The sequence below is a fragment of the Crocuta crocuta genome, unplaced genomic scaffold, assembly GCF_008692635.1.
Source record: "Crocuta crocuta isolate KB4526 unplaced genomic scaffold, BGI_CrCroc_1.0 scaffold154, whole genome shotgun sequence".
In the NCBI taxonomy this organism is placed as follows: Eukaryota; Metazoa; Chordata; class Mammalia; order Carnivora; family Hyaenidae; genus Crocuta; species Crocuta crocuta.
In genome coordinates, this window is record NW_027530545.1 from 6390923 (window position 1) to 6403789 (window position 12867).

At 48.2% G+C, this 12867-nt stretch overlaps 1 protein-coding gene across 1 annotated transcript in view; it reads right to left on the reverse strand.

Moving 5' to 3' along the window:
- KIF5C (kinesin family member 5C) overlaps positions 1-12867 on the reverse strand; it is a 154437-nt gene that overhangs the window by 22845 nt on the left and 118725 nt on the right. Inside the window, exons 18-23 of the mRNA XM_077767822.1 lie at positions 11218-11335; positions 9006-9082; positions 7617-7726; positions 5245-5346; positions 4941-5001; positions 755-826 (exon numbers count right to left, since the gene is read on the reverse strand). Of these exons, the coding sequence (XP_077623948.1) occupies positions 755-826; positions 4941-5001; positions 5245-5346; positions 7617-7726; positions 9006-9082; positions 11218-11335 (540 nt within the window). The remainder of the gene's footprint in view (positions 1-754; positions 827-4940; positions 5002-5244; positions 5347-7616; positions 7727-9005; positions 9083-11217; positions 11336-12867) is intronic.

Below are 12867 nucleotides of genomic sequence, written 5' to 3' on the forward strand. Positions count from 1 at the left end.
AAACATTGTTAAAGAGCAGGCGCCTTGCTGCTTCCACCTCTCCCTCCTTCCTGAAACTTCCACAAGCTACTCTGGGATCCACTATATGGTGAGTCCCCGGGATCACTACGTGAGGCACGAGCATCAAAGAGGCTCAGATTCAGAAGTCACACAGAGCTGGATTCAATTCTACCTCTGGCTCTTCTCAGCTGTGTGACCTTGGGCAAGTTCTTTAACCTCTGAGCCTGTCTCCACCAACGAGAGAACACTAAGAACCACTTACGCCATTGTCGGGAAGAACAAGTAAGACTCGTGCTAAAGTGCTTCACACATGCTGACCTAGCCCCTAATGGCCTACGGGTGAACAGGGCACTCCTGCCTCCTATTTCTCCAGGCTTCTGGCATAGCTCCCCAGGCTTCGGGGCAAGACTGCCTGACGTGACCCCTCTGGATTTTCCCCACATCATGCACAGCAGCTCTCACACTGCGGCCAGATAACTATGTGCTTGTTTGAAATGAAGGCCAGGGAGAGGATTATAACCTCCTTTAACTAAGAAGAAAAAATCAGATGGAAAAATTGTCCCAAGTTTTTTTGTTTTTGTTTTTGCTTTGTTTTGCCTCTGGTACATTCTTTTAATATATTCTCTGGCTTTAAGTAATTAATTTTTAAGTATAACCAGCCCCAATTTGAGGAAGTGATATTTCAACCAAAAATGATTCTTTCTGGCCATCTTTTCTTTTCTTCTCAGTCCTGTTCACACAAAAGAGGACTCACCTTCTTAACCCGGGCGGTCAGATCCTGGACGAAGAGCTTCCGGAGGTTATGAAGAGTCTGTAGTTCTCGAGACTGGAAGAGAAGATTGTTGAAATGCCACTTAGGTGGTGGAGGAAACACAGTGACTTCGTGACAGATTTGGTGCCAGGCCATCAACATCTGGGTGACCCCATGACCCAGTCCCCACACATGCTCAACGAGCCCACCAGAAAGGCCATGGCGCTCCCGCACTGACCTGACCTTCCCACCAGTTGTGTCCAGCCCCCTAACTGTCTCAAGAGCGTCCCAAGGGCCAGAGACTGGGACCTCAATGAAATGTAAACTAGAACAAAGCCTACTCATTGGCTGTGTCCTAAACAGAATTTTTTCTCTTCCCTCAACAACAAAAGTTAACAAGCTTTCTCATGGGAAAAGGTCCTTTGGCTCAGGTTATAATCTCATGGTTTGTGAGTTTGAGCCCCGAGTCAGGGTCTCTGCTGTCAGCACAGATCTCTTTTAAGTCCTCTGTTTCCTCTCTCTCTGCCCCTCCCCTGCTTGCTCTCTCTCCCTCTCTCTCTCAAAATAAATAAATAAATAAATAAAAAGATTTCTCCAGAGCCACCTGAGTGGCTCAATCAGTTAAGCGTCTGACTTCCACTCAGGTCACGGTCTCATGGTTTGTGGGTTTGGCCCCATGTCAGGCTCTGCACTGACAGCACGAGGCCTGCTTGGGATTCTCTCACTTTCTCCCTATCTGCCTCTCTCTCACACGCTCTTTGTCTCTTAAACAAACAAACTTCACAAAAACAGTTTTCTCCCCAAAATTCCTAGTAGGCTGCATTGTACCAGAAGGAATTCCTTTTTTCCTCTAGTTTATCACGTACACATTATACAAAATGCCAGTTTAAATGGAAAGTTACCCACAATCTCTCTCACCCTAACTGACTGACATTTTGCTTTTTAAAAACATTTTTTTTAATGTTTATTTATTTTGAGAGAGAGACAGAGCGTGAGCGAAGGAGGGGCACAGAGAGGGGGAGACACAGAATCTGAAGCAGGCTCCAGGCTCTGAGCTGTCAGCACACAGCTCGACATGGGGCTCAAACTCACAGACTGTGAGATCATGACCTGAGCCGAAGTCGGACGTTCAACAGACTGAGCCACCCAGGCACCGCTTAACTGATAAATTTTGTATTTCCACACCCCATTCTGGTCTTGGTCCATTTTCATTTACTTTATATCACAGAGCTCACGGATGAGGCAGGTGGTGGACTTTGAATCCACATGACCCTGGGCAATGCCTTTTGTGGGAATTAGCCACCTTCTAGCGCAGGCCCAGGGGTGCAGCTCAGTGCGCACATTTATGGAGACACGCTGTTCCAGGCCCCTGCCCACAGGGCTCAGGCTCCCCACCCCTGGTCTGCATGTTCTCCCTGCTGCTTCAGGGATCTTATTCCTGACTGAATTGTAATCACAGCAAATATTTTCCATAAAAAAGCCATCACACCAAAGGGAAATGAGAAGAGAAGACGCAGACACCCTGTCAAAGGGCCAGGCATCTCCTTGGGGTCTTAAGTACCAAACACTATGGAATCTTGAGTTTGGCAACGTGTCTCATTTTTGTTTGCTCTTAGGTGAATTCGGCAGGGCAGGAGGGGCAGGTACAAACCTTTGACATAGTTAACAAGTTGGCATTTAAGCTTAGGCAGCTCTCATTTGGCTTTCCTGCAGCAGTGAGTTTCCAGACTATCATTTCCTCACCCCACTTGACTCCCTCCTTTCAAACCTTCCATGTTACAGGCCGCTGCCCTCTGTGTAAAAGCTCAGGGCTCAGCTTCCTGTCACGGGGGACAGCGCGGGTGAGACCAGAGAGGGGAAAACACAAGGCCCATCAACACAGCAAGCGAGGGCCAGCCCCAGAGCCCCATGGCCGCCCGGGGTCCCAAAACACCCTCGACATCTCCCAACGCCATCTCCCGGAGTGGGCTGCACACTCCTACCCTTTGACGCCAGTTCTCCCCCTCCCACCACGCGTCTCACCCAAATACTCAAGAAGCCAGCAGAGTTGAGCTAAGGAGAGTTCTAGCAAGGCCAGCCAAGGGCAGTGAGTCTGTTCCTGAAGAATAGTTACAGTTGGAGGACGATTCCGACCGAGCGCAGGTTAATGAAAAGATGCTATGAGGTTCCACTTGGGGGTTCAGAACGTGAACACGTGTGAGATGTGAGATGTGAGTGGTGGATGAGAGCAAGAGAGAGAAGGGGCCACACACGTGAGGGTGAGGGTGGGAGGAGCCGGTGCGCAAGGAAGTGCAGACACGAGAACACGGAAGTGAGCACCTGTGGGTGTGAGGGGGGCTNTACTTGGGGGTTCAGAACGTGAACACGTGTGAGATGTGGAGATGTGAGTGGTGGATGAGAGCAAGAGAGAGAAGGGCCCACACACGTGAGGGTGAGGGTGGGAGGAGCCGGCGCGCAAGGAAGTGCAGACACGAGAACACGGAAGTGAGCACCTGTGGGTGTGAGGGGGGCTGCAGGCCATGTGGCGCGAGTGTGCGCCTGAGTGCACGAGCGGACAGAGGCTTTGCACGAGTGTGAGTGTGGCAGTGAGAGAGCAGCTGTGGGAGGGCACGGAAGGGCAGGCACGGCAGGTGACCGAGGGGTGGGGGTTGGGTCGTGGGTGGAAAGGAAGAAGGTGCTGAAATGTCACTTATATCTGGCTAGTGGAAATATAGGACTATTTTAAACTTCAATATTTTCCTGAATTTTTATAATCATCTACAACTGTGGGTATCACTTCTGCAGTAAAACAGACATAGAGAAGGCAATTTCACGGCTTCATTTCAGTCTCCCCTACAGCCAGCCGCCCCGTGCATTTTCTCCACCATGCTGGGAAGACCCAAGATGCTTTGCACACTCATCTTACTTCTGTCCTGAGTCGACTGTGCCCTCTGTCCCTCCACCTGGCTTTGAGTGGCAATTAACATCAACCCAGGAGCCAGAGTGCAGAATCAGGCCCAGCCCTACAGCCCAGGGTCACCAGATTCTTGGGTGACAGGCACGGTCCCATGTAAATTCACGTGACAAGAATGGAATAAAATGTATGACGTTATCTAAACAATGTCTCTAAATAACCAGACATGTTTTCACCAAACCGAGAGCCTCTGTTGGAATGGTCTGTCCTCAAACACAGGCTGTGTGGCACTTGGAAGGCCCCTCGAGGGCCCTCAGAGCAGCTGAAATGGAAGTCAACCAGAGGAGACAAACAGAATGAATTCAGATGCAGGATGAAGAAAACCAACCAGGATTTCAGATAATGAGCCCTTCTGGTCTGTCACTCTTCTACCCCAAACCCTGTAGGTCTCCAGGCCCTTCCTGGCTTGCAGCTGCTCTCGCCTTGACCTCTCTGTGCCCACCTCCTATGTCCTCCTTGCTTCTCTAATCTCCCTGCTCTCATTCCAAAACACCAGGCATGGGCTCACCTCAGGGCCTTGGCACGGGCTACTGCCCTCTGCCTGGAAGGCCCTTCCAGGCTTGCTCTTTCACCTGCTTCAAGTCCCTCCTCGAAAGCCACCTCCTCGTGGGACCTCTGCCAGCCACCACCCTCTCTCTGCACTTTCCAGAACCATTTAATGGAGGTCGTGATTTTCTTCCTTATTGTTCACTATCTGTCTTCCCCACCAGTTGAAGGTGAGCTTCACAAGAGCCAGGATCTTATCTTCGTCATTTATTGATACAACCCAAGCACCTAGAAGAATGCCAGACCTTAGGAGGTGCTCTTAAATGCTGAATGGAAAAAAGCTATAGTGTGCAAAACCTGTGAAGTTTCAGGCATGGATTTGCATGTCAGTTCAATTCTTACTCAGGGTCTCCAGGATTATGACAGTAAGCATGGATGGATGGATGGATGGATGGATGAATGGACTAATGGACAGATGGATGGACTGACAGACTGATGGTTAATCATTGTGTAAAGAGCTGGGGAATAAATTCTATAATTCTCACTTTTCCACAGAATGTTTTTTGTCTAAATGGAATGTCTAAATATATGGTGGACATTCCATATATAATATATTTGCCTAAACATTTTGTCTAAAATGGTATGTGAGAAAGGTGGGCACAGATAACGTTTTAGAATAAACAGACTCAACACATCACAAACTCATCAGGTCTCTGAGAAGATAGTGAGTCAGGAAGCATTTTCACGTACCACCGTCTCCTCCAGCCCCTTGAGGTCCTCTCTGGCTTGTTCCCTTTTATCATTGAGCAATCTAAAAAAAAGAAAAAAAGAAAAAAAAGAAATCATGAACCACCAAAAGGGCATCAGAGTCTTCCGTAGACCATTCGCACCTACAGATCAATCAACAAGACAAACCAACTCACCCAAATAGCGTTGGCCAAATAGCGTTGGCCCAACCTGACCCTAATATTTAGGAATCTGAATCACAGAAGCAGATTCGCTGAGACCCCGCAGGGAGGCGTGAAAGCCGAGGAAATATTTGAAACACACTCACAAGAGCTTCTCCAGCTTCATTTCGCGCTCCTGGTCCTCTACTTTCAGCTTGTTATAATCAGAACTCAGCTTTTCCTGCTCCAGTTGCAGCTTCTGATTCAAACTGAAATCGAGAGGAAAAAGCAATACATTCCACATTAGTCTGAAATTCCGAGTCATCCAGCTGAAGACATGGTTCTGTTCCAACCCCATTAGTTGTGTGCAATAAAGGCGGCAATTCTAGAGGATTTTGAGGGATCAGAGAACAACCTCACAGCTTCCTCCCTGCCGAAGTGAAAACTAATTTCTGGGAACATCTCAGACGCATGAAACATAAGGCTTTGAGAATATATTTATAGTTGGCTTGTGCAAGAGCTTTGGGGGGAAAATAATGAGATTGGAAAAGGACTGATATTTTAAAAACTGAGAAAAGAGAGCACAGTCAGAAGAATTCTGCTTTGTCTGCCCTACAGATGGCACACACCCACACTCAGGAGCCCTTATTTGGCCATTTCAACCTTCCCTTCCTCTCTAGTCTGACGATCAGAGACCATCTTCTAGGTTCAAATTCCTGGCTGACACAGGGGCAGTTCCCTGTGTGAAGTCTGCAAGGAGCAGGTACAGAGAGAAGAAATACAAAGAAAGCCCAGGGTCTGCTGCAAAAGGGAAACTCGCCATCTGGTTGGGGGCATTTGGTCAACACACGCACGCAGTGTTTATAAAACCTTCTGTATGACCATGCCTGTGCAGCCGTAAAGGAACAGATTCTGCTCTCTCTGAAGGAAAATTCAGTCTGTTTGAAAGGCACAGACCCACAAAACTTCTACACCTGCTGACTAACTCATTTACCAACCCTCCCTCTCCCCTCATTCCTTCCCTCCCTCCTTTCCCCTTCTAGCCAAACATGTCGAGGGTGATTAATCAGAACAAAGAACACAGGACATGCTTGAAGGGGAAAGAACAACCTGAATAACAGCGTGGGGATGGTCCAGAACTCCGAGAGGAAAGACGACACGAGGTGCTTGCCTGAGGTAGATGGTGTGCACAGGGCCCGGGATCACACCACTTAGACTTTGCTCTGTTACCATTCTCCTCTTTTAAAATGCAAACGTGCTGTGCGAGCAGTTTGCACACACCGAGAGCGATGTGGATCAGTCGTCTGGAGAATTAAACTCTAACTCCAGTTTGATTCCTACTTAGCAGTGTGACCCTAAGTAACTCATTTAACCTTGATTCCCATACAGAAACCTGGCTCTTCATCTACAGAAAGTGAGAGTGGAAGAAGCCTTTAGTCTATATCTTGGGGGCAGGGCACAGGGGGCAGAGGAGGGGTTAGTGAATGAAAATGTATTTCAATATAACTGGTTTTCTTTGTTTAACTTGGGGCATTTAAAAACATTATCCTAAAGGCACCTGGGTGGTTCAGTTGGTCAGACATCCAATTCTTGATTATGGCTCAGGTCATGACCTCAAGGTTATGAGATCGAGCCCGGCATTGGGCTCTAGACTGAGTACGGAGCCTGGTTGGGATTTTCTCTCTCTCTCTCTCTGCCCCTCCCTCATTTGCGCGCTTGCTCTCTCTCTCTCTCTCTCTCAAAATAAATATTAAATAAATTAATTAAATCAATCAATCATTCTGCCAAGACGTTCAAAGATTGCCAAGAGATGAGCTGTGGAAAAACGTGAAGACCCCTCAAGGAGAGGTTCCTGAAGGCACTTCCCAGCTTGACTTGCTTTGACAATGAGGCAGAAAGGTAATGGAAGAGGAGAGGAGAGATCATAATGGAGCAAGGGTCCTTCAGTGGCCATGACAGGACAGGAGAATGGCCCTGGAGCGGGGGGTTGGGGGGGTGGGGGGGGTGTCACCACAGACAAGCTGCAATGAAGCCATCCTGGCAAATGGTCCCCGAGCACAGACACAGGTCTCTACGACGTATGCACATGTGACCAGGTGGTGCAGAGTTGTGCAGGGTGCATTTAGGAGTTTGGGTGAGAAGCCAGCGGGAGCCGACTATCTTCTCTGGAGTACTTATTAACTGATCAGAACCCCTGAGTGAGGACCACTTGAGAGCTTTTTAAAGTATGTTTTCCATACTGACCGTGTCTCCACCCACGAGGGCACGTGTGTACCCAGCTGAGTCCCCGACACGACCCCAGCTCCTCGGGGACAAGGAAGGACGGTGCGCCCGCCTGCCCCACGGGAGCCCCCCAAGGCTCAGCTCCAGGTGGGAAGACAGAGATCAGGAGCCGCGTGTGTCGCCCACTGCAGCACAGGGCAGAGCACAAGGCCCACGGGGCGAGGGGAGCAGACCTCAGCTCAAAGCCGCATCCTTCTGGGCTGGCCGAAGATGCCATGCCCACCCCCATATCCCAAGAGCCCCTGGGCTGACTCACTCCCGAATCTCATCGATGATTTTCTGCTTCTCCTCGATTTCATCCCGAAGTCTGGACAGCTGCTTCTGGTGAGCTTCCCGGTGGCTCTCCATCTGCTGCTCCAGTGCCTTCTGCAAGCCAGGCCACGAGAAATGTGTCATCCACTCGTTGGCTCACAGCCCACACTCTGACAAGCCCTGGATCGCTTCTGCCTCCTACCCTACATCCCACCGCCGTCAAATCCCCAAACTGGGACCCTCAGAATCCGCCTTGTTCTACTGGCACAACAAAACCCAAAGATCTATTATAAAACATAGTGGTCCTGGGAGCAAATCAGCCCATTAATTAAATAAAATGCTTTCCCATGACCTTCTGCAGCTCACTGGCGCTACATGGCTTCTCTAGCCAGGTCAGTCAGAGGGCACAGACCTCTGACTACCCAGGTGCCTCAGACAGGCCATGTAACCTGTGTGATCCACACTTCCTTCCCTGTAAAATTTAGATAATCGCCCCAGCCCTCCCCACTGCACAGATTTACAGTGATGTTCAAAGGAGAACTCTTCACAAAGCCATGTGAAGCCAGGGGAGGGCTCATCACAGTGAGGCTGGAGGATCATGCCACGGGCACTGTTTTAACTATGGGCTTACACCTAAAGGGACTAGTGGTCTGAAGCAAAATTATACATTTTCTCTTATCTTTTTATTCACCTAAAATTCTTATTTCCCCATCATTTTCCCTACATTTTCCTTCACTACTTTACACGTGACCAAAAATAAAGATCTCTATGGATAAGATGGAAATTCAAATTTGGAGTGCTTCTTTTAAAAAGTCAAGGGGAGGGGCACTTGAGTGGCTCAGTGGGTTTAGCATCTGACTTCGGCTCAGGTCATGATCTCACAGTTCGTGAGTTCGAGCCCCAATTCAGACTCGTTACCGTCAGCACAGAGCCTGCTTTAGATCCTCTGTCCCCTCTTTCTCTGCCCCTCCCCCACTTGCACTCTCCCAAAAATAAAATAATTTTTTTAAATAAAAAAAGAAAAAGGTCAAGAGGAGACATGTTTTCTTTCATTCAAAGAAAGGGCAAACACTTCCTCAGAAGGTAACCTCAACAGTGTGGCCCATATCGTGACTGGGGGGCTCTGCTCTTTCCTTCTGCCCCAGGAACGGGGAAGAAATGTACCAAGGCAGCATGGCTATCACTACAGATGTCACGGGGTTTCTGGACCCCTCCATCTCCACCTCAGTCCCACGCCGGGCCACACTGTGAGAACGGCCCTGAATGCCCAGCATTGGCTCCCCACCCCCCTCCTGCACTGCCAAACACATCTCTGAAGGAGACAGATTTCCCTAGAACAAGAAAGTGTGGTCTGAATGCGTGCTGGGCTGCATGGGAGGGGAGGCACACACACCTTCATTTCCTCGGCGTCCTGAAGTTGGGTCAGGTGTTCCTTTTCCTTATCCTGGAAGCTGACTTCGTGCATTTTTTCTGTTGTGAATTTTAAACGATGATTTAAGATGTAACTGGCAGAACTCACATCCAAAAGTAAAAAAAAAAAAAAATCAAAGAAAAAAAGACCAGAAAAAAAGGAAGAAGGGCCACGGGGTGAAACGTGAGCTTACATCACCAACTACAACCCATGGTATGTATCCAAGACTGGGAAGAGGGCTTCTGGCTGAGGAGGGCTGCAGAGGGAGATCGTCGGGGACAGGTGCTAGCCTGGAGTGGGCCACTCTCGGTCAGAGCCGACCTGGCTGGTTACGACCTCACACCTCGGACGACCGGCCTCACCTGGCCTCAGTGAGCAAGCCCCGAGGCACTGTACATTAACCTGCTTTGTAGATTACCAAGCACTGTGTGAATGTTAGTGGCCTTTGGATTCATGCCACTATTAGAGTTCCAGAAAGAACTCATTCACCTCCCATGGGTAAGCTGTTTATTCTCTAAGAATCTAGAGCAGGGAAACATAATCTAAGGATACCAACACAGAAAACAGAAATATAAAATCACACTCTCCAGGTTAAACAAGAAGGCCCCATACTGGGGGCAGGGCTGCTGAGTGCACACCTCGGGTGGAAGCTGGTCCCAGCCTGTTCATGGTCACGGATACTCCCTGAGCACACCGTGGCAGGCGAAGGCAGGGGCGGTGGGCGGGAGCAAGATGGTTTAAAACAGTGACGTTCAAGTCATTATGCCTTCTGTCTAGTCTGCTCTGCTTTATTTCAGATCTTCGCACCTCAGTTTATTTCTACTCAGTGGCCCCACTGCAGAAGCCCTTTACAGGGGCCAAAAGTTCTTTCCTGTGTGAAGTCTTAGAGGGAGCACTCCGTCTCTAACAGTCATCCATTATCACATAAAAAAAGCATTACAAGGTCATAGCAGGGGTGAGGATGTTCTCGATCTTTTTAAATTTGCCCTGGCATTTGAAACAAAATGCATTTACTGAGCAAATAACTATGTTAACAGTAAGGGAAATAAAAACAGGGTAGCATCATCACCAATCTTATTATCCTATCAAAACCATCTTCATTTCAAATATTAATCTGCAGGCCTTGGAACACAAGCATCCATTGATTCCTAAATGCTATAACCACAGTGAAGATAAGACTGCATATTATGATCTTTATTTAATTTAAGGATGTATCGTAAGCATGGCTATACAGCCTCCCCATACTTCACCTCCAGTACGTCTTTGGTTAAACAACATACAGTAGCTCATTTAATTGTTGGGCATTGAGGTGGCTTCCTTTTCTTTCCCCCCACTAAAACAAGGAATTCTGCAATGAATATTTGAGATGTGAGGATCAAAAGGTGTGAAAAGTGTTACAATTGTTAATATTTATTTTCAAAATGCTTTCCTAAAAGGACTAACAATTCTCATTGCAACTAATAGTAGGTGTGTTCCATTTCACCGCAATGCACACATTCTTAATCCTGATCTGGTTTCTGCATTTCCAATTATCTCTCTTCAATGTCTTCTATTTATTCGTATCTTTTGAGTGCTTCCTATGTGTCAGGCTCTTCCCTAAGCAAAGGGTATCAGGAGGCTGCCTGGCAAAGGAAAGAGCTTGTTCGTAGGATGGAGGGTGCAGGTAGCCATTGGTGGAAATTCAGACTTTATATTAAGAGCAGTGGGACACCCTGGAAGGAGCATTGGCATGAGGCTGGGCGCAAGACGGAATGTGATTTTAGAACAGTCTCTTGGGCTGCAGCACAGTGGCTGCCAGGAGCGGATGGGGCAGGAATGTCCAGAGATGGGTGTAGCCACAACTCTTGATTAGGATTAAGGATGGCAAAAATGAAGGCAGAGAAGAGTACCTGGCAGGTCACATGGACAGGCTGTGGTGACACACTGGAGGCAGGAGTGGAGAAGAGAAAGGATTCTGACTTGGGAAGCAGGGAGACCAAGGGAAAAGGGAAGAGGAGCAGATACTGGGGGCAGGCTTCTAGATATTTCTTTTTTTTTTTTTTTTTAACTGCTCCCACCCTATGATTATTTCATTGTTTTCAGTAGATCTAGAAATGCTATAATTGAGCAAAACTAAACATCACGAGTTCAGCCAACCAGAGAGTATCTGATGTAGGCCAAGAGCTCAACACCTGCAAAGTAGTCAATTACCTACCTTGGGCTCGGAGTTTGGCCAGCTCTTCACTAAGTGAGTCCTGGGACTCTTCCAGCTGCCTCCTCTTCTGTTCCATGTTCTGCATGTAGTCCGTCAGGGATTTGATCTTGGCTTCATGCTTTAAATAAGCAAAGAGATTAAAGGAGGCATGAGTGACCATAACTGCCATCCTGACTTGCCTTGGATTCATTTGTCCAATGAGAAAATGCAATGGAGGAGTTGTTCTTGGGTCTCTTTTTGGAGTACCCACCCCAAATGATACATATTCTGCCCTCTGCTTGGGATCTGGGATCACAGACTAACCTAGTCTTTTGTGTCTTCTTTGTGCTTCTCTGCCTCATTCCTCACAGACCCCTCTGATGGCCATGCCCCTCCTCACCATCTACTTAAGCGAGATGCCAAAGCTCAAGCTGGTTTTTCTCCTCATAGGAAACAGAGTGTGCTGGAGAGAAAGGACTGGGAAAACATCTAGGGCAGAAGGCTTCATCTTTGAACCAGCGCCTCTAGATTCTGTCTTTGGAACTCAAACATTGTGTCTTTTCTTTTTCTGTCTCTCAAGCACACCAATACCTCTGTCTCAAGGACCTTGCATTTTACATTTTCCTCTCCCAAGGAAGTGCTCTCCCTCACTCCCCCTACCCTCCCAGAGTCCTTATCGCTTAGGTCCCAACACTTTCTTACAGCACCCACTCTGTTTCTTTTTACTTGTTAGCTCCTTGAGGGCATGGAGTAGATACTTACTAAATATTAGTGGCACCAATGAATGAATTGGAACTCACTGACTGAATAAAGACAGTGGGCCCTTCTAAGCAGATGGAAATAGGTAGACCGCCCCCCCCACCGCCCCCCCGGTCAAGATGTACAGTGTTCACATTAAGGGAGGAAAACCCTGGAGAATGAGCTCTAATCTAATGAAATAACATCTGGGAAATGGGGCTCAGGTGGAGCAATCACCTTATCAGCGTAGCTTTTGGTGAAAAGGATGAGGGTCAATGAAGAAAATAATAGCATTTCAGCTGGAAATATTTTGTCAGATTCCTTAGATCGTGTTAGAAAATAAAGAGCCAAGGTCTTACTTGGGAACCCCACGGAAGAATGACTGAATATTTGGCTTTGCGGAAATTGTGAGAGACTAAAAGCAGCACCCAACAGAAAGCTGCATCTGTTGCTAATGTAGAAGGCACTGGTGCAGGTATGCTTTAACACTGAAACGCTCAAATATTCCTGACTCTGAGCTCATACGCCTGAAGTCAATGTCCAACTCCAGACCTGGGCAACTGGGGCCTTGGTCTTGGGACCCACACCTCAGAGCACCCCATTTGGGCTGCCCTCTGGCCACACTCACTCCACTGAGCCAAGAGTCCGTATGCTAAGGGGTCCGTATGCTAAGGTTCTGCCATGCAGAACCCACATGTCCCTCCTGGAAACCCAGAAACTCCCTACTCCAGGGGCTCTAAAGGCCATTCCCTGGGCTCACACTGCAGCTTCGGTCATCGATCTACACACATAGAGTTGACAGTGACACAGGTCCATCAGTGCACAGACAGTGCAGAACGGACTTTTGACGCAGAGGCTGGTATGTCCAGATGAGAAGAGGAGACAGAGGGCTGTAGACCGAAGGACCTCTATTTGCACTCTTGCCTTGGGCAT